The sequence below is a fragment of the Anomaloglossus baeobatrachus genome, chromosome 1, assembly GCF_048569485.1.
Source record: "Anomaloglossus baeobatrachus isolate aAnoBae1 chromosome 1, aAnoBae1.hap1, whole genome shotgun sequence".
Classification (NCBI taxonomy): Eukaryota; Metazoa; Chordata; class Amphibia; order Anura; family Aromobatidae; genus Anomaloglossus; species Anomaloglossus baeobatrachus.
In genome coordinates this window covers 286,139,194-286,166,853 of record NC_134353.1, presented here as the reverse complement: position 1 = coordinate 286,166,853, position 27,660 = coordinate 286,139,194, and the positions used below count along the sequence as shown (strand labels likewise).

General features: G+C 40.4%; 1 protein-coding gene across 3 annotated transcripts in view; it reads left to right on the top strand.

The window, feature by feature from the left end:
- BANK1 (B cell scaffold protein with ankyrin repeats 1) overlaps positions 1-27,660 on the top strand; it is a 1,061,267-nt gene that overhangs the window by 854,212 nt on the left and 179,395 nt on the right. For all 3 annotated transcript variants that reach the window (XM_075350716.1, XM_075350725.1, XM_075350707.1), the window contains exons 17-19: positions 541-604; positions 1,545-1,574; positions 16,259-16,332. In XM_075350716.1, the coding sequence (XP_075206831.1) occupies positions 541-604; positions 1,545-1,574; positions 16,259-16,332 (168 nt within the window). The remainder of the gene's footprint in view (positions 1-540; positions 605-1,544; positions 1,575-16,258; positions 16,333-27,660) is intronic.

Genomic DNA, 27,660 nt, shown 5'->3' with positions numbered 1-27,660 from the left:
TCTATGAAAGTGTCATATCTTCAGTGTTGGCCTCTGAAAAGATATAATAAAATATTTCCAAATATGTAAGGGGTGTAATCACTTTTGTAATACACTGTATGTGCCCTTATAGACGGCTTAGTACAGTTGATCTTGCTGACAAATTCCATTTAAAAAAGTTCAACTGACAAATGTGAAAATGGCAAGATTTCTATTATTATTTTTAACACAGGCTGTGAAAATTTTAGAAAAAAATATTTATCACAAAATCCTGATTTAAACAAAATGTAATTTTCTGATGACCGTGTCCGTAAAAGCATGAATTCACTTTTCAAATTTTTATATACTGTAGTATTGACAGCTTTTCTAATTTCCATTTTAATTATCCCTTATCTGTCCATTATATAAAATGGCTCTAGTGATACTAGTGGAAAAAAACATTCAGTGATAAGTATTTTTATTATACATTCAATGTACTATGTGTTACACTTTATTTACATTCATACCTTGGAAGCAAATGCACAAAATATGACAAACTGATAATTTTTTGTATCCAAATAGAAAAAACTTCAGCAGTTGCGTGACAATATTATTGGAGATAAAACAGATGATGAAAGAGTTTATGGTAAGCTTAAGAATGTTATAAACAAAAGATTCGTGTTGAAACTTTTCAAAGGTTTTACAAATGATTATAACATACCTATGTAACAAGACAATGAGTCCCTGCTCAACAACTCCGGTGGTGCTCAGGAGTAAAAATGTTTTAGAACAATAGGCAAAAACTCAATTTGTTAAAAAAAGAAAATAATCTATTAAGGAGATATGTCAACAAAAACCTCCAACGTTAACATTTCGGCTAAAATTTACGGAATACTATCACAAAGTTATTAGCAATGAATTAATTGACAAATCACCACAAAGAAAAAGCTGTCGTGATGCCAACTTGTAGTAGGGAAGGAAAGGGATTATGCCCGTGCTAGATCTAGACTGTGACCTGTTGAAAGTAGAGCCCACATCTTCGCAGACATGAGCTCTGCTTTCAACAGGTCACAATCTAGATCTAGCACGGGCATAATCCCTTTCCATCCCTACTACAAGTTGGCATCACGACAGCTTTTTCTTTGTGGTAATTTGTCAATTAATGCATTGCTACTATCTTTGTGATAATATTCCGTGAATAAAGCTCAAGTTGAGCCAAAACATTAACGCTGGAATTTTTTGTTGACATATCTCCTTAATAAATTGCTGTCTTTTTTTTTCAGAAATTGAGTGCCGGTGTTTTTGCCTATTATACCTGTGTAACAACCTGAGTTGTCTAAAAAACTTGCTATCTACTATCAACTTTTCAGTTAGCCATTAAAACGTATCAACCACTGAGGACTCTCAGGTCCTTTAAAAAAAAAAAGTTATATAAAAAAGCAAATATTTTTTTATGTTAATCAATAAGTATAAACATATAAAATAAGGGCTGACAACAAAGTTAATAGGATTTCTCTAGGAAGAATTTACTTTGTTATATCATTATTTTATAGTCAAATGTATTCATATACATTTTGTTTCAACAGATAAGATTACCATTGTCCATCAACCAAATGGTAAGTCAAGAAATAAATATAAAGGGATTAGCCAATTTTGAGGATATGTATAGTGACTTGAAAAAATATTCATACACTGTAAAAAAAAAATTACACCCACAAATTTTAATGTATTTTATTGGGATTTTATGTAATACACCAATTCAAAGTAACAAGTATTTGTAAAGTGTAAGGGAAATGATACATGGTTTTCTAAATAGTTAAAATATATACATCTGAAAATGTTGTTAACTTGCATTCAACCAACTGTAGTCATAATAATCCTAAATAAAATCCTGATTGACCCATTGCCTCCAGAAGTCACCTAATTGGTAAATTGAGTCCAACTGTGTGCAATTTATTCTCAGTATAACTACAGCTGTTCTGTGAAGGCCTCAGATGTTTGTTTGAGAACATAAGGGATCAAACAGCATCATGAAAACCAAGGAACATACCAGACAGGTCAGGGATAAAGTTGTGGAGAAGAGTAAAGCATGGTTAGGTTATGCAAAATGGCCCAAGATCTGAACATTTCAATTTATTATCCAAAAATGGAAAGCGTTTGACACAACTGCAAACCTACCAAGGCATGGCTGTCCACCTAAACTGACATCCCAAGCAAATAAGCATTAATTAGAGAATCAGCTAAGAGGCTTATGTCATTCTGCAGGAGCTGCAGAAATCCACAGCTTAGGTGTGAGAATCTGTCTACAGATCAACTATTAGTTGTATACTCCACAAATCTGGACTTTGTGAAAGAGTGGCAAAAAAAAGCCATTTTTTAAAAGCGAGCCATAAGAGTCCCAAAAAAGTCCCATTTGCAGCTTGCAAAAAGCCATGTAGGGGACACAGCATGTAGAAGAAGGTGCTCTGGTCAGATGAAATTGAAGTAGACATTTTTGAGCTAAATGCAAACAAATTGTGTGACGGAAAACTAACACTGCACATTACCCTGAAAACACCATCCCCCCCTATCAAATATGGTGGTGGCAGCATCATGCTGTGGAGATGCTTTTCTACAACAAGGATAGAAAAACTGGTCACTGTTCATGGGAAGATGGCTGGAGCTAAATAGAGGGCAAACCTAGGTTTTTTTCAGCCTACAATAGATTTTTTTCTAAGACTAGGGCATAGGTTCACCTTCCAGCTGGACAACAACCCTAAACATAATGCCAGAGTTATAATGGAATAATTTAGGTCAAGGCATATTCATGCGTGTGAATGGCCAAGACAAAGAACAAACATAAATCTTATTGAGAATCTGTGGCAAAAAATTTCCTATTCACAGATGCTTTCTATCCAATCTCACTGAGCTAGAGCTATTTTGCAAAGAAGAATTGGCAAAAATGTCAGCCTCTAGATATGCAAAGCTGGTAGAGACATGTCCCAAAAAACTTACAGCAGTAATGGCAGCAAAATTTGGTCCCACAAAGTATTGACTGAGGGGGCTGAATACAAATGCACGTCACAATTTGAAAAGTTATATTTTTAAAAATATATAGAGAACCATGTATTATTTACTCTTCTAAAATTCCTGCTAGTTTTTGTTGATTATATCAGATAAAATCCAATTAAATAGAATTAAATTTATGGGTTAATGTGAAACTATGTGGAAAAGTTCACGGGGTATAAATACTTGATCAATGCACTATATGTATGTGCATATACATATCTATCTATCTATCTGTGTGTCTGTCTGTCTGTCAGTCCGTCTGTCTGTGTCTGTCTATGTGTGTCTGTCTGTCTGTGTCTGTCTGTCTGTGTCTGTCTGTCTATCTGTCTATTTATCTATCTATCCACTGAACAAAAATATAAATGCAACACTTGTTTTTGCTATCATTTTTAATGAGCTTAACTCAAAGATCTGAGACTTTTTCTATGCACAAAGGGTTACTTTCTCTCAAATATTGTCTACAAGTTCACATATTTGTTTAAATCTCTAATAGTGAGCCCTTCTTTGCCAAGATAATCCATCCACCTCACAGGTGTGGCATTTCAACATGCTAGTTAGACAGCATGATTATTTTACAGGTGTGCCTTTGGCTGGCCACAATAAAAGGCCACTCTAAAATGTGCAGTTTTACAGTATTTAGTGATTGGAGGAGTCAGACAACCAGCCACTATCTACTGTGATATCCATTTGCCTAACACAGTGCAACACATTTCCTTCGTATAGAGTTGATCAGGTTGGTGATAGTAATCTGTGGAATGTTTGTCCACTCCTCTTCAATGACTATGCGAAGTTGCTGAATATTGGAAGAAACTTGAATACGCTGTCATATAAGTCGATCCAGAGCATCCCAAACATGCTCAATCGGTGACATGTATGGTAATTATGCTGGCCAAACAAGAACTGGGATGTTCTCAGTTTCCAGAAATTGTGTACTGATCCTTGCAACATGGGGCCACACATTATCATGCTGAAACATAAGTTGATATTCGTGAATGAATGGCACAACAATGACCTCAGGATCTCATCACAGTATTTCTGTGCTTTGAAAATGGCATCAATAAAATGCACCTCTGATTTTTGTCCATAACATACACCTGCCCATACCATAACTCCACCATGGGCCACTCAATTCACAACAGTGAAATCAGCAAACTGATCAACCAGACCATGCCATACAAGTAGTCTGCCGTCTGCCCTGTACAGTGAAATCTGGGATCCATCCAAGAAGACAACATCTCTCCAACGTGCCAGACACCTTTGAATGTGAGCATTGTCCCACTCAAGTTGCTTGCGATGACGAACTGCAGACAAATGGAGGACCTGATCAGGATGATGAGCATGCAAGTGAGCTTCGCTGAAATGGTCTCTAACAGTTTGTGAAAAAAATCTTTGGCTATGCAGACTGTTATAGTAGCTGTCTGGGTGACTGGTCGTAGACAATCTTAGAGGTGAAGATGCTGGTGTTGAGGTCCTGGGCTGATGTAGTTACATGTCATCTGCGGTTCTGAGGCCAGTTTTAAACACGTTTGCAGATGGCTTACACTTCCGCAGTCTACATGCCAATCGCACGCTCCCTCAAAACCTGCAATATCTATGGCATTGTGCTGTTTGATAAAACTTCACATTTTAGGCTCTGTGCCCATGTTGCGTATTTCCATACAGTTACCGTGTGTATTGTACTGCAGCATAACTGCATGCGTCCTGCGTCCCCAGGATAATCTATGAAGATTGTGCATAATCCATGCGCACATTGCATTTTAGAACGCAGCGATTTGCATGCTGCCAAATCGCTGCGTTCTAAAAAGCAACATGTCACTTATTCCGTGTGCTTTGGATGCAGGTCCCGCTCTGTCTATGGTGGGGGCTGCATCCAGAGCGCATGAAATCAGCTTTTTCACGGCATTCATTACGCAGTGTTTCTGCAGCGATTTGAAGCGCACATGTGCTGTTCAAATCGCTGCAGAAATTTCTGCAGGGACACAACACAACGTGGGCACATAGCCCTAGAGTGGCCATCAATTGTGGGCAGCCTAAGGCACACCTCTGCAATAATCATGCGGTCTAATCAGCATCTTGATATGCCACACCTGTGAGGTGGATGGATTATCTCAGCAAAGGAGAAATGCTCACTCCCAGATTTAGACAAATTTGTGGACAATATTTGACACAAAAAGACCTTTGGGGTACTTAGAAAACGTCTTAGATCTTTGCGTTTAGCTTAAAAAATGGGAGCAAAAACTAAAGTGTTGTGTTCATATTTTTGTATATATATATATGTATATATATATATATATATATATATATATATATATATATATATATATATATATATATATATATGTATATACAGTGCCTACAAGTAGTATTCAACCCCCTGCAGATTTAGCAGGTTTGATAAGATGCAAATAAGTTAGAGCCTGCAAACTTCAAACAAGAGCAGGATTTATTAACAGATGCATAAATCTTACAAACCAACAAGTTATGTTGCTCAGTTAAATTTTAATAAATTTTCAACATAAAAGTGTGGGTCAATTATTATTCAACCCCTAGGTTTCATATTTTGTGGAATAACCCTTGTTTGCAATTACAGCTAATAATCGTCTTTTATAAGACCTGATCAGGCCGGCACAGGTCTCTGGAGTTATCTTGGCCCACTCCTCCATGCAGATCTTCTCCAAGTTATCTAGGTTCTTTGGGTGTCTCATGTGGACTTTAATCTTGAGCTCCATCCACAAGTTTTCAATTGGGTTAAGGTCAGGAGACTGACTAGGCCACTGCAACACCTTGATTTTTTCCCTCTTGAACCAGGCCTTGGTTTTCTTGGCTGTGTGCTTTGGGTCATTGTCTTGTTGGAAGATGAAATGACGACCCATCTTAAGATCCTTGATGGAGGAGCGGAGGTTCTTGGCCAAAATCTCCAGGTAGGCCATGCTATCCATCTTCCCATGGATGCGGACCAGATGGCCAGGCCCCTTGGCTGAGAAGCAGCCCCACAGCATGATGCTGCCACCACCAGCTTGACTGTAGGGATGGTATTCTTGTGGTCGTATGCAGTGCCATCCAGTCTCCAAACGTCACGTGTGTGATTGGCACCAAAGATCTCGATCTTGGTCTCATCAGACCAGAGAACCTTGAACCAGTCTGTCTCAGAGTCCTCCAAGTGATCATGAGCAAACTGTAGACGAGCCTTGACATGACGCTTTGAAAGTAAAGGTACCTTACGGGCTCGTCTGGAACGGAGACCATTGCGGTGGAGTACGTTACTTATGGTATTGACTGAAACCAATGTCCCCACTGCCATGAGATCTTCCCGGAGCTCCTTCCTTGTTGTCCTTGGGTTAGCCTTGACTCTTCGGACAAGCCTGGCCTTGGCACGGGTGGAAACTTTCAAAGGCTGTCCAGGCCGTGGAAGGCTAACAGTAGTTCTATAAGCCTTCCACTTCCGGATAATGCTCCCAACAGTGGAGACAGGTAAGCCCAACTCCTTGGAAAGGGTTTTGCACCCGTTGCCAGCCTTGTGACCCTCCACGATCTTGTCTCTGATGGCCTTGGAATGCTCCTTTGTCTTTCCCATGTTGACCAAGTATGAGTGCTGTTCACAAGTTTGGGGGGGTCTTAATTAGTCAGAAAATGCTGGAAAAAGAGATAATTAATCCAAACATGTGAAGCTCATTGTTCTTTGTGCCTGAAATACTTCTTAATACTTTAGGGGAACCAAACAGAATTCTGGTGGTTTGAGGGGTTGAATAATAAATGACCCTCTGAATAAACTTTTCACAATTTAAAAAAAAAAAGAAATAACATTCTTTTTTTGCTGCAGTACATTTCACACTTCCAGGCTGATCTACAGTCCAAATGTCACAATGCCAAGTTAATTCCGAATGTGTAAACCTGCTAAATCTGCAGGGGGTTGAATACTACTTGTAGGCACTGTGTGTATATATATATATGTATATATATATATATATATATATATATATATATATAATATACTTATCTTTGAAAAAAATAGGTTTTCCAATATTAACAAATAGCAAACACATTATTACTTACCTACCCTCATACCCAGAGGCCCGGTGTTGATCTTGTTTGCATGTGATTGCATGCCTTACAAGTGACATTGACTTCCATTGCTGAGTGGTGGTGACAGTAGTATGGCTTGTTAATGTTGTGGCAAGTGCAAACAATGACTGGGAGCTCTGCTGGTAGTTCACAGCTGGATTACTGGGGGAGGAGATAAAAAAAAGTTTGTTTAATAGAACTGAGAGTCCTCAGTAGTTGATACCTTTTAATGGCTAACTGCACAGATGGTAATAATAGCAAGCTTTCGAGACTACTCAGGTCTCTTCATCAGGCAAGGAACACATTTCTTAATTGATGTAAAAAGACATAAATCCATGTGACACATTCATTCCTGCTCTGAATGTGTCAAAGGTCATCAAAAGTTTGTATTCCCAGACTCTTTATGGCCACAACAGTTTGCGCCCTTTGCCATAGTGATAGTTCTGCTTCACATAACTTGTTTTTGTTTTTTTTTTTACTGCCCCAGTCTATGTCCTGTTGTGTATAAATATGTGACTCTTCAGATTTTGTGTTATACCATGCCTGATGAAGAGACCTGAGTAGTCTCGAAAGCTTGCTATTATTACCATCTTTTCAGTTAGCCATTAAAAGGTATCAACTACTGAGGACTTGCAGTTCTTTTAAACAATTTTTTTTTATCTCTATTGGCTAACACGGTACAAAGATATATTTTACCTGTATCAAAATGGGGGAGGAGAATAAGGTAAGTGAGTAGTGGTTGTTTTGTTATGTTACAACATTGACAGCCCTTTTAAAAAACACTTGTTAACAAATCAATCTCGTGTATGCTGATGTTTACTATTTGACCATGGAATTGACTGTTTAATTTTTTTTGTTATGTTTAAAAATTTGAATAAAAAAGATGTTTAAAAAAAAACCCACTTGTTTCTTGGAGAACCTGGAACAAGAACTGCCAGTTCTCTTGTCTCAATTTGTCTGTTTTCACTTCTATTAAATGTCTGTCTATGTTTATAGTGGAAGTGGCCTCTTAATCTCTACTAGAAGGCTCTTTCTGCAGATTCTGTCTTTTTTTATGGTAAAATATTGGACATCACGACTCAGACCTGACAGATCCCATCTGGGGTCCGTCTGGTGCCCACGGTGTCCATCATGAGATGGATGACTCTCTGGGGTGAATTATTTTTTTGTTTCTAATACAGAACAAAGTAACAAAATTGAAAACGCAGATGTGAACCCAGCCTAACATCCCTCAGCCATTGCTGAAAACAAAAACGATAAGTACGCTCATTTCAGCTATGACCTTTGTTCATTTTTATTACAAAATCTTGTGCTATAGATTTTCTGACAACACAGAGAAATAAGTCATAAACGTTATTACATTAAAGGAGTTATTCTAAAAACACATCAGCAAAGATTTGACTGGTTTTCTTGGCACCTCACTGCTCTACCTAGATGTTTAGATGCGGATAAAGTATCCCTATGTGGAATCCAAGGCCTTTAAATTAGATAGAACACCGTAAAGAGTGCTATGAACTAGAACATACTAATAAACTAGGGTCATTCAGTGAATAAACATCATTGAATCACACATGGCAGAAGATCAATTTACTCTCATTTCTATGTGGCGGCATTATATTTTCTAAAAGTACCTTTACTCAGCAAATTGTAATATACAAATGGCTAGAAAATAGCTTATCTTATGTTTACAATAATTGAGATCCTGGGAAATTGGCTAATCTAATGGGTGATCATAGGATAAAAGAGTTACCTTTTAATATCAATGCAATAGAATGTAATTTATAAATGTGTACAAAATTTGCTCCATGCAAATTCGAGAATATGGCACCTGGAACCATAGAAGGCTAGGCAAACAGTTAAAAAAAATGAATACTTACCCTCCGGTTCACCTGTCCTGCCACCTCTGCAGTCTGCCATTAAGTGCTCGGTGCCTTTTCTTTTCCGCTTCTACTTCTGGATGCATCCTCATCAGAATCTCCAATACAGGCTATATCTTCTGGTTGGACAAGATCGTGGATGTCAAAATGTGGCATACCTTCAAACATTATGACTAGAGATGAGCGAACCGGTCGCGGTTCGGCTCGAGTTGGGTTCGCCGAACGGGCATCTCGTTCGAGTTCGGTTCGGCGAACGTTCGACAAACCGAACTCGAACCGCATAGGAAACAATGGCAGGCAATCACAAACACATAAAAACACCTAGAAAACACCCTCAAAGGTGTCCAAAAGGTGACAAACAACTCACAACACAACAAAAACACATGGGAAAGTGAGAAGGATATATACTCATGCGAAAACAAAAGAGCTGGACAAGGAAAAAGAGGAGGAGACACAGATATAGGCATGGCACGCCCTTCTAAAATCATGTAAAACACCGCAAGGTGACTCCAAGCGGAGTCTCCCTTTTTTCCAAAAATTGGGCCACACACACACCCACCCCTTCAGTGGCAGCACTTGTGCCCCAGTTGTACACTTCACAGCTAGATTTGCATCAAGCACATTCAAAAATACGCCATACTTAACCGTCCCCAGGATGACCCCGGGGTAGGTAGCAAAGTCTTTCCTGATCCCAGCTCTGTGCACCTTGGATCATTTTTAAAAACAATGTCAGCAAGGGTTACTCCAAGCGGAGTCTCCCTTTTTTCCAAAAATTGGGCCACACAGACACTCACCCCTTCAGTGGCAGCACTTGTGCCCCAGTTGTACACTTCACAGCTAGATTTGCATCAAGCACATTCAAAAATACGCCATACTTAACTGTCCCCAGGATTACACCGGGGTAGGTAGCAAAGTCTTTGCTGAACCATGACTTGTTCATCTTGGCTCCTTTTAAAAAACACAGCAAGCAAGGGTTACTCCAAGCGGAGTCTCCCTTTTTTCCAAAAATTGGGCCCCACACACACCCACCCCTTCAGTGGCAGCACTTGTGCCCCAGTTGTACACTTCACAGCTAGATTTGCATCAAGCACATTCAAAAATACGCCATACTTAACCGTCCCCAGGATGACCCCGGGGTAGGTAGCAAAGTCTTTCCTGATCCCAGCTCTGTGCATCTTGGATAATTTTTAAAAACAATGTAAGCAAGGGTTACTCCAAGCGGAGTCTCCCTTTTTTCCAAAAATTGGGCCACACAGACACTCACCCCTTCAGTGGCAGCACTTGTGCCCTAGTTGCAAACAGGATGTTTTGATTTGCATCAAGCACATTCCAAAACCACAAGCATTTACTCTCCCCAGGATGACACAGGGGTAGTAAATTCCTTGTGGATCCATGACTTGTTCATTTTGATGAACGTTAGTCTGTCCACATTGTCACTGGACAGACGCGTGCGCTTATTTGTCAGCACACACCCAGCAGCACTGAAGACACGTTCAGAGACAACGCTGGCAGCTGGACACGACAAAATCTCCAAGGCGTAAGTGGAGAGCTCTGGCCATTTTTCAAGATTTGAAGCCCAAAATGAGCAAGGCTCCATTTGCAAAGTCATGGCATCGATGTTCATTTGGAGATACTCCTGTATCATCCTCTCCAGCCGTTGACTATGTGTCAGACTTGTTGTCTCTGGTGGCCTTGCAAAGGACGGTCTAAAAAAATTATGAAAAGATTCAATAAGATTGCTGTTACCAGCACCAGATACGGTGCTACTGGTACGGGTAGACTGTTGAAGATGACGAGACCGTCCCATGTTTGTCAAGTTACAACTGGGAGATTCACTCCCTCCACCTGCACGGTTGTTTGGTGGAAAAGCCGAGCTAAGATCGAGTAACAGCTTCTGCTGATACTCCTGCATACGTGCGTCCCTTTCTATGGCTGGAATTATGTCACAAAATTTGGACTTGTACCGGGGATCTAATAGTGTGGCAAGCCAGTAGTCATCATCACTTCTAATTTTGACAATACGAGGGTCATGTTGGAGGTAGTGCAGCAAGAAGGCACTCATGTGTCTTGCGCAGCCATGCGGACCAAGTCCACGCTGTGTTTGTGGCATAGAGGTGGGGACGGCAAGACTTGTGCAGCAGACCCTTCACCATCTATCACCATAGTTACCCAGTGCCCAGTCAGCGACATGTAACATCCCTGTCCATGCTTACTGGTCCAAGTATCGGTGGTGAAATGCAGCCGTTCACACACAGAGTTTCTCAAGGAAGCGGTGATGTTGTGTGCGACATGCTGGTGTAGCGCGGGCACACCTTTCTTAGAGAAGTAGTGGCGACTGGGCATCTGGTACTGGGGCACAGCGACAGACATAAGGTCTCTAAAATCCTGTGTGTCCACCAGGCGGAAAGGCAGCAATTCGGTAGACTCATAGGTATTACTGATATTCGTTGACATTGATGCCTGTTTTTGGCCATGTGAACTTTGAGTATGTAAACCCCCTTAGCTTTTAGAGATGGTGTTCCTTTCTCTTATAGCAAAGGCTTAGAAGTGGCGCAAAAGGGTTGAATGTCCCTGGAGAACATCATGCATCATTTACCTATAATGGGTATGCTTCGTTCTAGTATTAGATACCATAATACTGTGGAGAGATGTTATCTTGAAGCATTGACTCACATATTTATATTTTTTGTATTGTCAATGTATATGTAGATATGGTGATGTGAGACACTGAACAACATTAATACCACATTTTGGAGGAAAAGAAAAGTGGACCTAAGAAGGTAGTGGCATGATATGCACTGATAGATATGATTAGTGCATGGTGCAGAGATATCTTGGAGACACAATGACTTATGTGTTATATAACTATATTGAATTACAGGAGGACATCTACAGTCCCTTGTGTTGATGGTGTCAAGTTATATTGTACAAACACACCCTGCTGCTGCTATTACACCACACTTGGATGCTGTTCCAAGTAAGTCTTGTATGTGAAGGGGATTTCTTGGAGATTGGTTGGACTTTATATTGAAAGACACCAACTGTCTGTTTTTGTCTATTCACAGGTGTATGTTGGCTTATCACCCCTGATGAACCCCCGAACATTTTTTTAGGAGGGGGGGAAACGCGTCGGGAGGAGCTGTGGGCACCGATTTCGTTGGGCCCTTTAGCTCTGTCCTAAACTGCTGTTTACAGTATCTGGACTATAGCATAGTCTCCAGTCCGAGTCAGGAACCAACAGATTTTAATACATTATATGTTGTCCTGGTCTTTTCACAATGCACCTAGTGGTGGTGGTGTAGGTCAGTGGAGCATAGGGATATATAGGGATAGCCACCCGGAGCGGGGAGTGTTCAATACCTTATAACACTCTCCGCAAGTAGGCAGGAGGAGTTGAGGAGTATCGTAGTCCCTCCTAGTTCACTGAGAGCTATTCAGCTATCTATCTCTGCACGCTCCCTCTGCTCTCCACTAGGCCTTGATGAGCACTGTGTCTTTGTGTTATTGTCAGACAATTGGTGTCATATCTATATTTTTTATTATAAATTGAATAAATATATATTTTTTATAGAGGTGTGTTTCAGTGGTTTTCATGCTTACTGGTCCAAGTATCGGTGGTGAAATGCAGCCGTTCACACACAGAGTTTCTCAAGGAAGCGGTGATGTTGTGTGCGACATGCTGGTGTAGCGCGGGCACACCTTTCTTAGAGAAGTAGTGGCGACTGGGCATCTGGTACTGGGGCACAGCGACAGACATAAGGTCTCTAAAATCCTGTGTGTCCACCAGGCGGAAAGGCAGCAATTCGGTAGCCAAGAGCTTACAGAGGGATAAAGTCAACCTCTTAGCTTTGTCATGGGTCGCAGGAAATGGCCTTTTATTTGTCCACATCTGATGGACAGAGATCTGGCTGCTGTATGTAGACGGTGTTGAGTAGGGTGCCCCTGGAAAAATGCAAGTTTGTGAGGAAAGTGCAGGCGTAGACATGATGTTGCCTTCATCCAACGTTGGTGCTATCGATGTCTGAGAGAGCTGTACACACGCACTTGTTTCCCCTTCCAAACCAACTGACGACCTACCAAGCAAACTTCCTGTTGCGATTACAGTGGTGGAAGTTGTGCGTGGAAAACCAGGTGTGACAGCTGTCCCCACAGTCCTAGAAGATGAAGAGCGCGCGGATGCACTGGAAGGGGCAGGCGGTGGATGGTTCGCTCCGCTAGGCCGCATTGCAGCACGGTGAGCTTCCCACTGGGACATATGATATTTATTCATGTGACGATTCATGGAAGAAGTTGTCAAACTGCTGAGGTTTTGCCCTCTACTAACAGAATCATGACAAATTTTACAGATCACATAATTTGGGCGATCTTTTGCTATGTCAAAAAAGGACCAGGCTAGGCAAGGCTTAGAGGGCATGCGACCTGCTGATCCACCCCGACTAGTGCTCAGAGGCACAGTGGTCGCTGAGGATGCAGTTGTAGATGTGCTACCAGTACTCCGACTCTGTCCAGGAAGGCGCAAGGTAACTTCGTCGTCAGTTGCATCCTCCTCCACCGTCTCTGTTGACCTCCTCGAGGGCCTGACTGTGGGTTGACAGTAGGTGGGATCTAGAACTTCCTCATCAATTGTTGTGTTTGCACTCCCCTCACCCTCAGACCGAGCCTCTTCTTGCCCTGACCGAATATTTAAGTTGTCATCCCAATCTGGTATCTGCGTCTCATCGTCATCAGAATGTTCCTCATTGTCTATAACAACAGGTGTTACAGTTTGTGAAAAAGGGTCAACATTATGCTCAGAAACTTGGTCCTCACGGCCTGAATCAGAGTCACAAAGGTTCTAGGCATCACTGCAGACCATTTCCTGGTCTGTACTCACTGTAGCTTGGGAGCAGACTTCTGATTCCCAGGCTATAGTGTGACTGAACAGCTCTGCAGACTCAGCCATCTCAGTTCCACCATACTGTGCAAGGCGAATGGAGACTTCAGAGCTGGGAGAAAGCAAGTTTGATTGGGATGACAACTCAGAGGACTGGTGTTTTTTGGATGCGGTAGTTGAGGTGGCGGAGAGGGCACTTGTTGGACCACTTGAGATCCATTCAAGCATTTTCCTTTTTTGGCCATCATCTACCTTTGTTCCAGTTGTTCGTGTCCGTAAAAAAGGGAGCACATCGGATTGTCCCCGGTAAGTAGTAGACATCTTACTTTTGCTGGAAGATGGTCTATCTTCAGCAGATGTTAATGGAGCTTTGCCACCTTCCCAACGGACAAACCCTTTTTTTCCTTTTCCAACACGCCTCTTCCCCTTTCCACCAGCATCTGTCATTTTGCCACTCATTTTGATTGCGACAAGATTGTGCACTTAAAATGTGGTAGTAAAAATTGAGAGGTGGTGTAGATTGCAGCCGTGGTCTATCTTTATTAACAGCAGAATAAACAACAATAACTATCCCTGACAATGCAACTAAGGCCCTTAAACTGGCAGCATAGTTTTCTAGTATAATGGCTTAGTAACATTGAGTTTGAGTGTGCAATGCAGAGGTGCTGCAAATATCTTTGCACTAGTGGGACAATAATGAAGTCCAACAGCCACTTTTAGGATGCCACTAAGTTTACTTAGTGTTTGCTAGTATAATGGCTTAGTAACAATGAGTTTGAGTGTGCAATGCAGAGGTGCTGCACATAGATTTGCACCAGTGGGACACTAATGGAAGTCCAACAGCCACTTTTAGGATGCCACTAAGTTTCCTCAGTGTTTGCTAGTATATTGGCTTAGTAACAATGAGTTTGAATGTGCAATGCAGAGGTGCTGCACATAGATTTGCACCAGTGGGACACTAATGGAAGTCCAACAGCCACTTTTAGGATGCCACTAAGTTCACTCAGTGTTTGCTAGTATAATGGCTTAGTAACAATGAGTTTGAGTGTGCAATGCAGAGGTGCTGCACATAGGTTTGCACCAGTGGGACACAAATGGAAGTCCAACAGCCACTTTTAGGATGCTACTAAGTTTCCTCAGTGTTTGCTAGTATAATGGCTTAGTAACAATGAGTTTGAGTGTGCAAAGGGCAGGAGGGTACAGTGGCAGGGTTGTGGGTCTGGGTAGAGGAAAGGAAGCCTCCCTTTCTATCCCTCCTAATGGGGAAATACAGCGAGGAAATCCATGACCTTAGCTACACAGACGCTGTCATCTTGTGTAGCTGTTAAAATCTGTTTTCACGGACCTGACTGTCACCTATGGCTCTGACCCTGCCGGTATTAGCCCTTACAAGGACTAATAGAAAATTCTATCCCTATTCTGTATAGCGCTGTGTATAGAGCGTACACAGCAGTATCGGAGACAGGAGCTACGCCAGCGGTGACTGACACCAAGACGCAGAAGGCAGATAATGGTGTGCTGGAGTAAAATGTCCGTTTTTATAATGCATGGACATGTGACATGGACATCCTATCACACATGCCGTTGCTTCTCTGGCTAAAAGTCCACTTAGCTGTGTGTGTGTCTGGGATTGGCTGATATGCTGGCCCGTTCCACTACACGCACGCGCTTAGGGAAGGAAGACAAGGAAAAAAAAAAAAATGGCGATCGCCATTATCCAAACAGCAGTGATCAGAATGCGCTGTTCCTGCACACTATACGCTGAAATGTCATAATAGTGTGAGTCACAGAGTGACTTACACTATTACAGCGGAAAGCCAGCTAGTAATTAGCTTGTCTTTTTGCTGCAAGAACCGTTCTCGAACGTATCTAGAACTATCGAGCTTTAGCAAAAAGTTCGAGTTCTAGTTCTAGAACAGCCCCCAAAATCACTCGAGCCGCGAACTGGAGAACCTCGAGCCGCGCTCAACTCTAATTATGACATCACGTCATATAACATGCCACCTGAGAAACACCATGACGCACAGATGAGTTAGACACCAGTACTGGAAGAGAAGAAGGCGAGAGAGAATGCATGCAATGGCGGAAGTAGAAAACAATTGTTGCTGAAAGCCACATGTGGGGCTTCAGGATAGCAAAACAAGTACGCAGCGAGTTAGTTACTTTTTTTCTTATTTTTTTACATAATTTGTTTACTTTATTTTCCTCTAAAAAATCTGCGTGATTTGCCAAAATTGAATCTCAGTAGATCCTTTCATGTCTTCCATGGGATCCTAGAAACTTCAGCATTCCATGGAAGCCTAGTGGTAACACTGCTCTATGTCTTTTCTTAGGAATTTTGATGATTATTAATAAACCAGATGAGAAAGAATCATTCACATGAAATTATGTACATGTTATTAATATAAAAGATTATAAAATTAGTGGTTTCTCTTTTCAGCATTCCCTGGAAAGAAGAAGACAACCTATGGGATGTTTGATAATAGCATCTACACGAAGCCTAATAAACCAGCAGTACGTTTTTCTTTTTTTCTTTCTTTCTTTTTCTCCTTTCTTTCTTTCTTTCTTTCTTTCTTTCTTTCTTTCTTTCTTTCTTTCTTTCTTTCTTTCTTTCTTTCTTTCTTTCTTTCTTTCTTTCTTTCTTTCCTTCTCTTTCTTTCTTTCTCTCTTTCTTTCTCTCTTTTCCTTCTATATATACAGTGTGTTTACCCATATCCTGTCCACCGCCATTAACTTGAGAATGGCGGCAGCTATAGGCATAGAAGTGGTATCTAGGTATAGTAAAGTAGCCATGCGCTACGCAATGAAACTATCTATTGTGCCACCTGGTGGAAAACAACGGAGTTAGCATTTTTACCTCAAAAACGGAACGAGATAGAGGAAAAAAAGGGAATTACAAAATTGTAGGGCATCATCAATTCAATACAAATCGACACCTTGCATACAGAAATGCTATGATTAAAACGTGTAAAACTCACAAGGCTGCAGACGTGAAGCGATACCTCATAAAGACCTTCTTACAAGTCATTGGGTATGGTGTCTGCGTGGAGTGGCCTTCACACTCACCTGACCTGACCCCATTGGACTTATTTCTGTGGGGTCACATCAAACAGGTGTATGCGACCCCTCCACCGACATTGCAGGACCTACGATGATGTATCACAGATGCTTGTGCAAACGTGTCACCTACCATATTGCACAACGTGCAGCAAGATACAGTATGTTGTCCAGAGTCCAGATGTGCATTGCTGCTGATGGTGGCCACTTTGAGCATCAAAGTTAAATGAACGCCATATGCGTGACCAGCATTCAATGTTTTGGGGGGGTGGGGTCATGGGTTTCATATCATAGCATATATGTATGCAAAGTGTCAATTCGTATTGAATTGATGATGCCCTACAACTTTGTAATTCACTTTTTTTCTCTATCTCGTTCCATTTTCGAGATAAAAATGCTAACTCCGTTGTTTTCCACCAGGTGGCGCTATAGGTGGTTTCATTGCGTAGCGCATCAATACTTTACTATACCTAGACACCACTTCTATGCCTATAGCTGCCACCGTTCTCAAGTTAATAGCGGTGGACAGGATATGGGTAGACACACTGTATACTGCTATAGATCAATAATGTTCTGCAATTTTAATATCCTTGTTATGTTATCTGTGTACAAACTAAAGAAACCTGATATTAGAAGATGTAAGTGAATTGCACATAACAATGTGTCAGCAGTTCATTGATAAAGTATATGATTCTGTAGTTTGCTTCTGAGAGTAAAGTGCAGGGAATTAAAAATTCCTATGTTTCAAATGATCGTATTTTATTATGAAATGTGCATTCTGTCCCTCAACATTTTCTTTGGAGGCATTAAACGGGAAGTTAATGTTACTTAACCAGTTATGTTACTTGCAACAATAGCTGCAGCGAAAGGTGATCCTACAAAATATTGATTTCAGGGGGATGAATGCAAATGTACAACACAATTGTCTGGTATTACTTTTTTGAAGAACTTTGTATATGTATAGCATTGAAGAACTGAAAATGGGTTTAATGCAGTTTTCTGAGACCTCAGAGTATTATGCATATATTTCCAAGCAATCAGTGGATATACAGTATTACAATTTGCTGTGTATGTAATTTTTAGGGAAATATCAGTTTGCACAATATGTTGTACTGTACATATGTGTACATACACTGGAGATCAAAATTAGAGAACAATGCATGATCACTTGCTTTATTCAGAAATAATGTAATCTACATTAATGAACATTTGAATGTTTTGTTTTTTTGTAAGGGTGCACCATGCCAGTAGGACAGTGTTTTACAAAAGATCCAGAATTTATCAACATACAACCTTTATTTTGCCCAAAACATAATGATCATTATCAGAGAACAACAATGACTTTAGCCCAGAGAAATATTATAACAAAATTTTCTGAAGAAAATAGAAGGTAAAAGGAAAATTAGCACAACTGTCCAATTATAATATTTTTATGTACAGTGGAAGGGTACAGGCCTTTACTTTGAATTACTTCAGCATGTCTGTCGGCACAGGTCCTCGCCAGTCTCTCACACTGCTCTGGTATGACTTTGGTCCACTCTTCTTCCAGTCTCTTCCACTGTTCTTTGACTGTTGTGGGTTTCGTGGCCAAAACTTTGCCACCAAGGATTTTCCAGAGGTTTTCTATTGGGTTTACATCAGGACTCTGGGCTGGCCATTTCATTGCTTCAATGTTTTCTGTTTCAAGGAACTGCTTTAACCATGTTGCTGAGTGACAGGGGGCATTGTCCTGCACGAAAACTGCTGGCTGATTGAGTGATGAACGCAAGTAAGGAACCATGTGTTGATGAAGAAGGTTCTGAGACACACTTACCTTCACTCTGCCATGTAGTTGGATGAGAGGTACGACTCCTGCTGCAGAAAACATTCCCCAAAACCGTGACAATTCCTCCACCACCTTTCACTGACTTCTTAACACACTTTGGGTTTAGTCTTTCCCCAGTTTGTCGACAAACATTATATTTCTCATGAGACCCAAATAAATCAACCTTGCTTTCATCAATAAAATGAACTATGGACCACTTCTCCTCTGTCCACACAACATGCACCTCACCAAAGGTGAGTCTTGCCTTTTGATTCTTTATGCTAATCAGAGGTTTGGTCACCGCAGACTGGGCTTTCAGTCCAAATGCTCTTAAATATCGTAACACTGTATGACAAGACAGATCCTTACCCTGTTCAATGCTAAAATGCCAATCAATTCCAGCTGCAGTGATGAAATGATTACCAATAGAGATTCTTTGCTTTATCCTATCCTCTCTTGTGAAGGCAGCTAACCTTCTTGGAGGACTTAAAAAGTGATGTAAACATGCAATATTCTCAAAATAACAGACTTGGAATGTCCTACTTCTCTTGCTATGGCTGATAGGGTCACCCCTTTGGCCTTCATTTCGACAACCTGCTGCTGAAGGGTTTCAGTCACTTTGGAACAGCACACCATTTTTGTAAAGTCAGTGCAAACTGGAAAGTTAGGCTGCCAGTTAATTAGGGTTTGTCAGATAATTAAGGAAATTAGCACCAGGTGCCAGATTAACAACAATAACTTGCAGTTATCTGAAAGTGGTTTCTAATCTTGCTCAGTGTTCTTTTACATTTATCTCATTTAAATTTTTACTATGTGCTTTTCAAAAAATTCAATTAATGAAAAAAGCTTAAAATACTGCTAATTAACTCATGTTAGCTTATAACCACATAAGACTTCACAATGATCTTAACACTAAGGAAGTTGTGTGTTGTTCTCTAATTTTGATCTCCAGTGAGTGCGTGTGTGTGTGTATGTATGTATATATATGTTACATTTTAAAAGTTTAGGGTCACTTAGATATTTCCTTATTTTTGAAAGAAAAGCCCATTTTTTTTCAATGAAGGTAACATTAAATTAAACAGAAATACACTCTATACATTGCTAATGATGTGATAAAGGACTACTCTAGCCGCAAACATCTGGTTTTTAATGCAATATCTACATAGGTGTATAGAGGTCCATTTCAACAAATACCACTCCAATGTTCTAATCGTACATTGTGTTTGCTAACTGTGTTAGAAGGCTAATAGATGTTTAGAAATCCATTGAAAACCCTTGTGCAAGTATGTTAGCACAGCTGAAAACAGTTTTGCTGATTAGAGAAGCTATAAAACTGACCTTCCTTTGAGCTAGTTGAGAATCTGAAGCATTACATTTGTTGGTTCCATTAAACTCTCAAAATGGCCAGAAAAAGAGAACTTTCTTGTGAAACTCGACAGACTATTCTTGTTCTTAGAAATGAAGGATATTCCATGCGAGAAATTGCCAAGAAACTGAAGATTTCCTAGAACGGTGTGTGTACTACTCTCTTCAGAGGAGAGCACAAACAGGCTCTAAACAGAGTAGAAAGAGAAGTGGGAGACCCCGCTGCACAACTGAGCAACAAGTCAAGTACATTAGAGTCTCTAGTTTGAGAAATCAATGCCTCACAGGTCCTCAACTGGCAGCTTCTTTAAATAGTACATGCAAAATGCCAGCTGGTATTCTAGCTGTAATGGAGTGGCCAGCCCAGTCACTAGATAAAAACCCTATTGATCTGTTGTGGGAGCAGCTTGACCGTATGGTATGCAAAAAGTGCCCATCAAGCCAATCCAACTTGTGGGAAGGGCTTCTGGAAGCATGGGGTGAAATATCTCCAGATTACCTCACTAAATTAACAGCTAGAATGCCAAATGTCTTCAAAGCTGTAATTTCTGCAAAGGGAGCATTCTTTGAAGAAAGCAAAGTTTGAAGGAGAAAATTCTTATTTCAAGTAAATATCATTATTTCTAACCTAGTCAATGTCTGGACTATATTTCTATTCATTATGCAACTCATTTGATAAATAAAAGTATGATTTTTCATGGAAAAGACAAAATTGTCTGGGTGACCACAAACTTTTGAACTGTAGTGTACTGTAGTGCACTCTTGAAATTGTTCCAGAAAATGACTCCTAGGAGAAAGGCAAATTGGACATAATTTCGCTCAATAATCCAAAAATGGGCTGCACGAAATTGTTGGCACCCTCAACTGAATATTTTGTTGCACATCATTTGGAATAAGTAACTGCAATCAATCGCTTCCTATAACCATTAACAAGTATCTTACACCTTTCAACTGGAATTGCAAACTGCTCCAGGTATCTCATATTTGAAGAGTGCCTTCTCCCAACAGCAATTTGGGATCTTACCACAGGTGTTCAATGGGATTTAGATTTGGACTCATTTCTGGCCACTTCAGAATCTCTTCAGTACCTTAGTTCCATCCATTTCTGGGTGCTTCTTGAAGTATGTTTGGGGTCATTATCCTGTTGGAAAATGATGACCTAGTAAGAAAACCCAGCTTTCTCACACTGGACACTATATTGCAACCCAAAATCATCTAATAATCTTCAGATTTCATGATGCCTTTCACACAGTCAAGGCACCCAGTCCAAAAGGCAGCAAAACAACCCCAAAACATTTTTGATCCTCCACCATATTTGACTGTAGGTACTATGTTCTTATGTTTGTAGGCCTCATTCTGTTTTCGGTATACTGTAGAATGATGTGCTTTCCCAAAAAGCTTTATCTTGGTCTCTGAATGATGTGCTGTCCCAAAAAGCTCTATCTTGATCTCATCTGTCCACAAAACACTTTCCCAGAAGGATTTCGGAAAACTGCAGTCTAGCGTTTTTTTGCCAGAAACTGAAAGACTATCAGCATTAAAGACCTTCCCAGCTAGAATAAATTCTATAACAATCCAGGAGTAGTAGATAGAATAAAAAGTAATTATTTTTTGAACGAATATTAACAATTTTTTTTTTTAAATATTAAAAACAGAATATCAGTCCAGGCATGGATCACACACAGAAAGTCCAAAACATAGAAAAAGACAGTTGCAGAAAATTATTGTAATGATAAATAACGTATAAATGACCAGACTGTAGGAATATGATGGAGCAAATGATTACCAAATAATTGACATCAAAAGGGACAGATAGTCACCATACACTGTAGAAAAATTCCTACCGAGATCAATAAATAAATTGAGTCATCAACTAATGCAAAAATGCAGCATAAGGTCAGTGTTATAAGGGATGATCTAAGTCCAAAATGCAGCTAATAAGACTAAGTACAGATACAAAGGAAAAAACCTAATGCAACACAAGAGGACAAGACCCAAACACAGCGCTGCAAGGCTCAGAACAGGTAAAGGCAAGTGCCACATGAGATGTAAATGTAAGAAAACAAAGACCAGAAGCACCCCTCACATGCGACTTTATTCAAGGGGTGACCCTTGTCTGACATTCTCGTTTTAATAATGATTTATTAAAAAATATTTGTTGTTATTCAAAATTTATTTTATTCTGGGTACTACTCCTGGATTGGTGTAAGATTTATAGCTTTTGTATGTCTCTGTGTCAGAAGTGGGGTCTTCCTGCGCTGACACTTATGCACCCTGACAGCTTGAATTTCTTTGAAACTTGGTTGGGGCTGCTTATCCAACATCAGGACTATCCTTTGTTGTAACCTTTCAGCAAATTTTCTCTGCTGTCTACATCCAAGGAGATTTGCTATATGGCCATGGGTTGTACAGTTCTTCATTATGTTGTGCACTGTAGACAAAGGGAAATCAAGATCTCTGGAGTTGGGCTTGTAACCTTGAGATTTTTGATATTTTTCAACAATTTTGGTTCTCAAGCCCTCAGATAGTTCTCTTTTCCTCTTTCTGTTCTCCATGATTAGTGTGGCACCCACAGACACACAATGCAAAGATTAAATCAACTTCTCCCCTTTTATCTGGTTTCTGCTGTGATTTTCATATTGCCTGCACCTGTTACTTGCCACAGGTGAGTCTGAATGAGCATCACATGTTTGAAGGAAAGTTGTTTAATCACAATTTTGGAAGGCTGAAAGCAATTTTGTCCTGCACATTTTTGGGGTTTTCTGTAAAATTATGTCTAATTTGCCCTTTTTTGTGTTATTCCAATACACATAAAGGAAATAAACATGTGTATTACAAAACATGTGTAATTTCAATAATTTTCTTTGAGAAATACTTCATTTTCTGTTACAATTTCAAGGGTGCCAAAACTATATGCAATGACTTTGTAAATACAGTATGTCACCTGGGTAAAAGGTAAAGAAAACAAGAATCCAATGATATGGAAGTCTCTTATAAGCATAGTTTATTTTCAACAGAACATAGAATGCATACAGTATATCAGAAGATGAAAGTTAGGCATTATTCCATTTAATCTAAAAAAAAAATACTGATATAGAAAATGATGGCTGCAAAAAACCTCAAAAAAGTTGGGAAAGGGTTAATAAAAGCTGGAGGGTTAATTTTACAAAACCTGTATCTGTGATTGCATAGGGTTCCAATAGTACCTATCTCATGGCCAGCTTACACATCTTGAAATGCACCATCGATGCTGAGCATTATATAGAGATTTTAGAAGAACATATACTATTATGCCAATAATGTCTATTTCAGGGAAGGCTTTGCATATTTTAGCAAGACAATGCTATATTGCATTTTACACAACTACATGGCTTTACAGAAGAAGAGTTTTCATGATGAACTGGCCACCTGCAGTCCAAACCTTTCAGCTATACAAAATATTTGGCACATTATAAAGTAAAATATCTGACAAAGACCAAGGACTTTTGAGCAGCTAGAATGCTACTTTAGACATGAAGGGCACAACATTCCTCACCCTAAACTCCAGCAATTAGTCTTCTCATTTTCCAGATGTTTTCAGGCTGTTGTAAAAAGATGTGCTACTACACAATGGGAGAACGTTTGCACAGCATCCTGACTTTTGGAGAATTGGAGTTGTAGAGTGATGAGCAATTGAGTAACAATGTATTGAACTTTTTACTTTCAGGCTCCATATCTCACCAGCCACTACAGCTTGAACGTGAGACTACAATCATTGTATAGACAATCATCTTGACTATCTCATGCATAAATTTGACTTGCAACTTTTTAACATATGATTAAATATGCAGATTCACATCTTATGACTGCACTGCTATTTTTTTGTTTCTGATAGTGGAAAAATATTTTTCTTAAGGCCCAGTCACACACAACGACTTACCAGCGATCCCGAAAACGATGCGACCTGATAGGGATCGCAGGTAAGTCGCTGGGAGGTCGCTGGGGAGATGTCACACAGTCAGATCTTACCAGTGATGCAGGAACAATACAGGTCGCAGTAGCGACCTGTATAACGATCTCAGCAGTCACTGTGACCCTGTCACACATTGTCAAACACAGCGATGTGTCCTGCCCAGCAGGACATCGCCTTTGAAGAAAATGGCCTGGACCATTCTGCAACGACTAGAGATCTCACAGCAGGGGCCTGATCGCTGGTAGGTGTCACACATAACAAGATCGCTAACGGGATCGCTACTGCATCACAGAAACCGTGACTCAGCTGCGATCTTGCTAGCGATCTCGTTATGTGTGTGTACCTTTAAGGCCCCTTTACACACTGAGACTTTCTAGCAATCCCACTAGCGATCCCAACCTGGCCGGGATCGCTACAAAGTCTCTGGTGAGTCGCTGGTGAGCTGTCAAAAAGGCATACCTGGAAAATGACGCAACAGCGATACGGACCTGCAGAACGACCTAGCTAGTCATTGGGGACGTTACAGCGATTTCGTTAGCGACTTCCCTTTCAAGAAGCAGCTTTTTGAAAGGGAAGTCGCTAACGAAGTCGCTGTAACGGTGTCAAACACAACGATGCATGCTGCACAGCGGGAAACAAAGGACCAAAGAATGGTCCTGAGAGATGTGTAGTGATCAGCAACCTCACAGCAGGGGCCAGGTCGCTGATGCGTGTCACACACTGCAATGTCACTGGGGAGGTCGCTATTACGTCACAAAACCGGTTACGTTACAGCGATGTCGTTTGCGATGTTGCAGTGTGTAAAGGGGCCTTTACTGTAGCTAACTGTTACAACATGTTCTCACATTCCCTAATAGCTTAATGTGTTAATAAGTTGATTTCCAAGTGAAAGGTCACTGGTGTGAATCAAGAGGCAGCCATGAAGAAGATTTCCCAAGAAAAGAGTACATCATCCAGCTCACCGATAGCAGTCTCTCAGCCAATAAAAATGCCAAACTGCATCATGTGAGTGCCGTAACAGTTGAAAGAATATGAAACAAAGTCCATGCAATCAAAAAGCAAGACGTGGACATCCAAGAAAAATATCGTAGTCAACAAGTCAGTTCTGATGTAACAAACATGGCACTGAAGCTGGCTTGTGTGCGTCCTAATAGTGAGATCACAGACATCTATGCAAGCACCATGCAATGCAGATTATGCAAGTCTGGAATGGTGGCCCAAAAAAAAGTGATCAATATCATGATAAGATTCCTTTGCTCAAGTTTGCAAAAAAGTAGGAAAGATTGGAGACAGGTCATTTGGTGCGATGAGATGAAAGTCAATAGACTAGGCTTTGATGGGTGCAAATAGGTCTGTAAGAAACAATGTAAAAAGGCCTAACAGATCAAAAATGTAAGGAACGGTCAAGTTCAGTGCAGGAAGCCTGATGATCTGGGATTGTTTCACAGCCAAAGGTGTTGAATACTCGACCAGGATCGATGGTGGTCTAAATTCTGGGCTATATGCTGAGCTATGTGTGATATGTGAGTATCCTACAAGATGAGTTACTTCATACACTCAAGTACTATAGGTATGAAAAAGACGACATAGTGCTCCAGCAGAACAACAACCCAAAGGATAAGATAAGATTGGCAAAGAAATGGTTCAATAACAATGAAGTAGAGGTGCTGTATTGGCCCCCACAGTCAGCAGACCTCAACCCAATTGAACATTTGTGGTAAAATTCATGACAAAGCTGTATGTAGAAATGTGTAATAGAGACCTGGGATCAGATTTTGGTCGAGACATGCTTAGATTTGATCAAGAGCATGCCCAGAAGGATTCAGACAGTGTTGAAAGCCGAAGGTGGATTTACAAAATACTATCAGAATAATAAAAAATTAAATTTAGATTTTAAGAAGCAACTCAGTAACAATACAGTGATATGACAAGAATCTGCATAACTAAATGCATAACTAAACATATGCTAAATAGTGGCAAGTCAAACTTCTGTATGAAATAGTCAAGATGACTCACTATAAAATGAAGGTAGTCTCACTTTCAAACCTGTAGTGGATGGTTGGATAAAGTTCAAAACATTGTTACCTTTTTGCTCGAGATTGCATATATATATATATATATACACTACAGGTCAAAAGTTTGGAGTCACCCACCCAATTTTGTCTTGTCCATGAAAAATCATACTTTTATTTATCAAATGAGTTGCATAATGAATAGAAAATATAGTCCAGACATTGACTAGGTTAGAAATAATGATTCTTACTTGAAATAATAATTTTCTCCTTCAAACTTTGCTTTCGTCAAAGAATGCTCCCTTTGCAGCAATTACAGCTTTGAAGACCTTTGGCATTCTAGCTGTTAACTTCATGAGGTAATTTGGCGATATTTCATGCCATGCTTCCAGAAGCCCCTCCCACAAGTTGGATTAGCTTGATGGGCACTTTTTGCATTCCATACGGTCAAGCTACTCCCACAACAGCTCAATAGGGTTTTTATCTGGTGACTGAGCTGGTCACTTCATTATAGCTAGAATACCAGCTGCCTGCTTCTTCCCTAAGTAGTTCATGCATAATTTGGAGGTGTGCTTTGGGTCATTGTCCTGTTGTAGGATGAAATTGTCTCCAATCAAGCGCTGTCCATAGGGTATGGCATGGCGTTGCAAAATGGAGTGATAGCCTTCCTTATTCAATATCCCTTTTACCTTGTACAAATCTCCCACTTTACCAGCACAGAAGCAACCCCAGACCATAGCATTACCTCCACCATGCTTGACAGATGGCGTCAGGCACTCTTCTAGTATTTTTTTCAGTTTTTCTGCATCTCACAAATGTTCTTCTGTGTGATCCAAACACCTCAAACTTTGATTCGTCTGTCCATAACACTTTTTTCCAATCTTCCTCTGTCCAATGTCTGTGTTCTTTTGCCCATATTAATCTTTTCCTTTTATTAGCCAGTCTCAGATATAGCTTTTTCTTTGCCACTATGCCCTGAAGGCCAGCATCCTAGAGTCGCCTCTGCACTGTAGATGTTGACACTGGTGTTCTGCGGGTACTATTTAATGAAGCTGCCAGTTGAGGACCTGTGAGGCATCAATTTCTCAAACTAGAGACTGTAATGTACATGCCTTCTTGCTCAGTTGTGCAGAGGGGCCTCCCACTTCTCTTTCTACTCTGTTAGAGCCTGTTCGTGCTCTACTCTGAAGGGAGTGGTACACACCATTGTAGGAAATCTTCAGTTTCTTGGCAATTTCTCGCATGGAATATCCTTCATTTCTAAGAACAAGAATAGTCTGTCGAGTTTCACAAGAAAGTTCTCTTTTTCTGGCCATTTTGAGAGTTTAATGGAACCAACAAATGTAATGCTTCAGATTCTCAACTAGCTCAAAGGAACGTCAGTTTTATAGCTTCTCTAATCAGCAAAACTGTTTTCAGCTATGCTAACAGAAGGGTGCTTTAGACGCTGCGACATCGCTAGCGATAGCTAGCGATGTCGTGCGTGATAGCATCCACCCACATCGCTTTTTCGTCATGGGGGTGATCACTGCCGTAGCGAACAATATCGCTACGGCTGTGTCACACGCACATAACTGCTTAGCGACGTCGCTGGAGACACCGAATAATCTCTCCTTTAAGGGGGAGGTTCGTTCAGCGTCACAGTGCGTCAC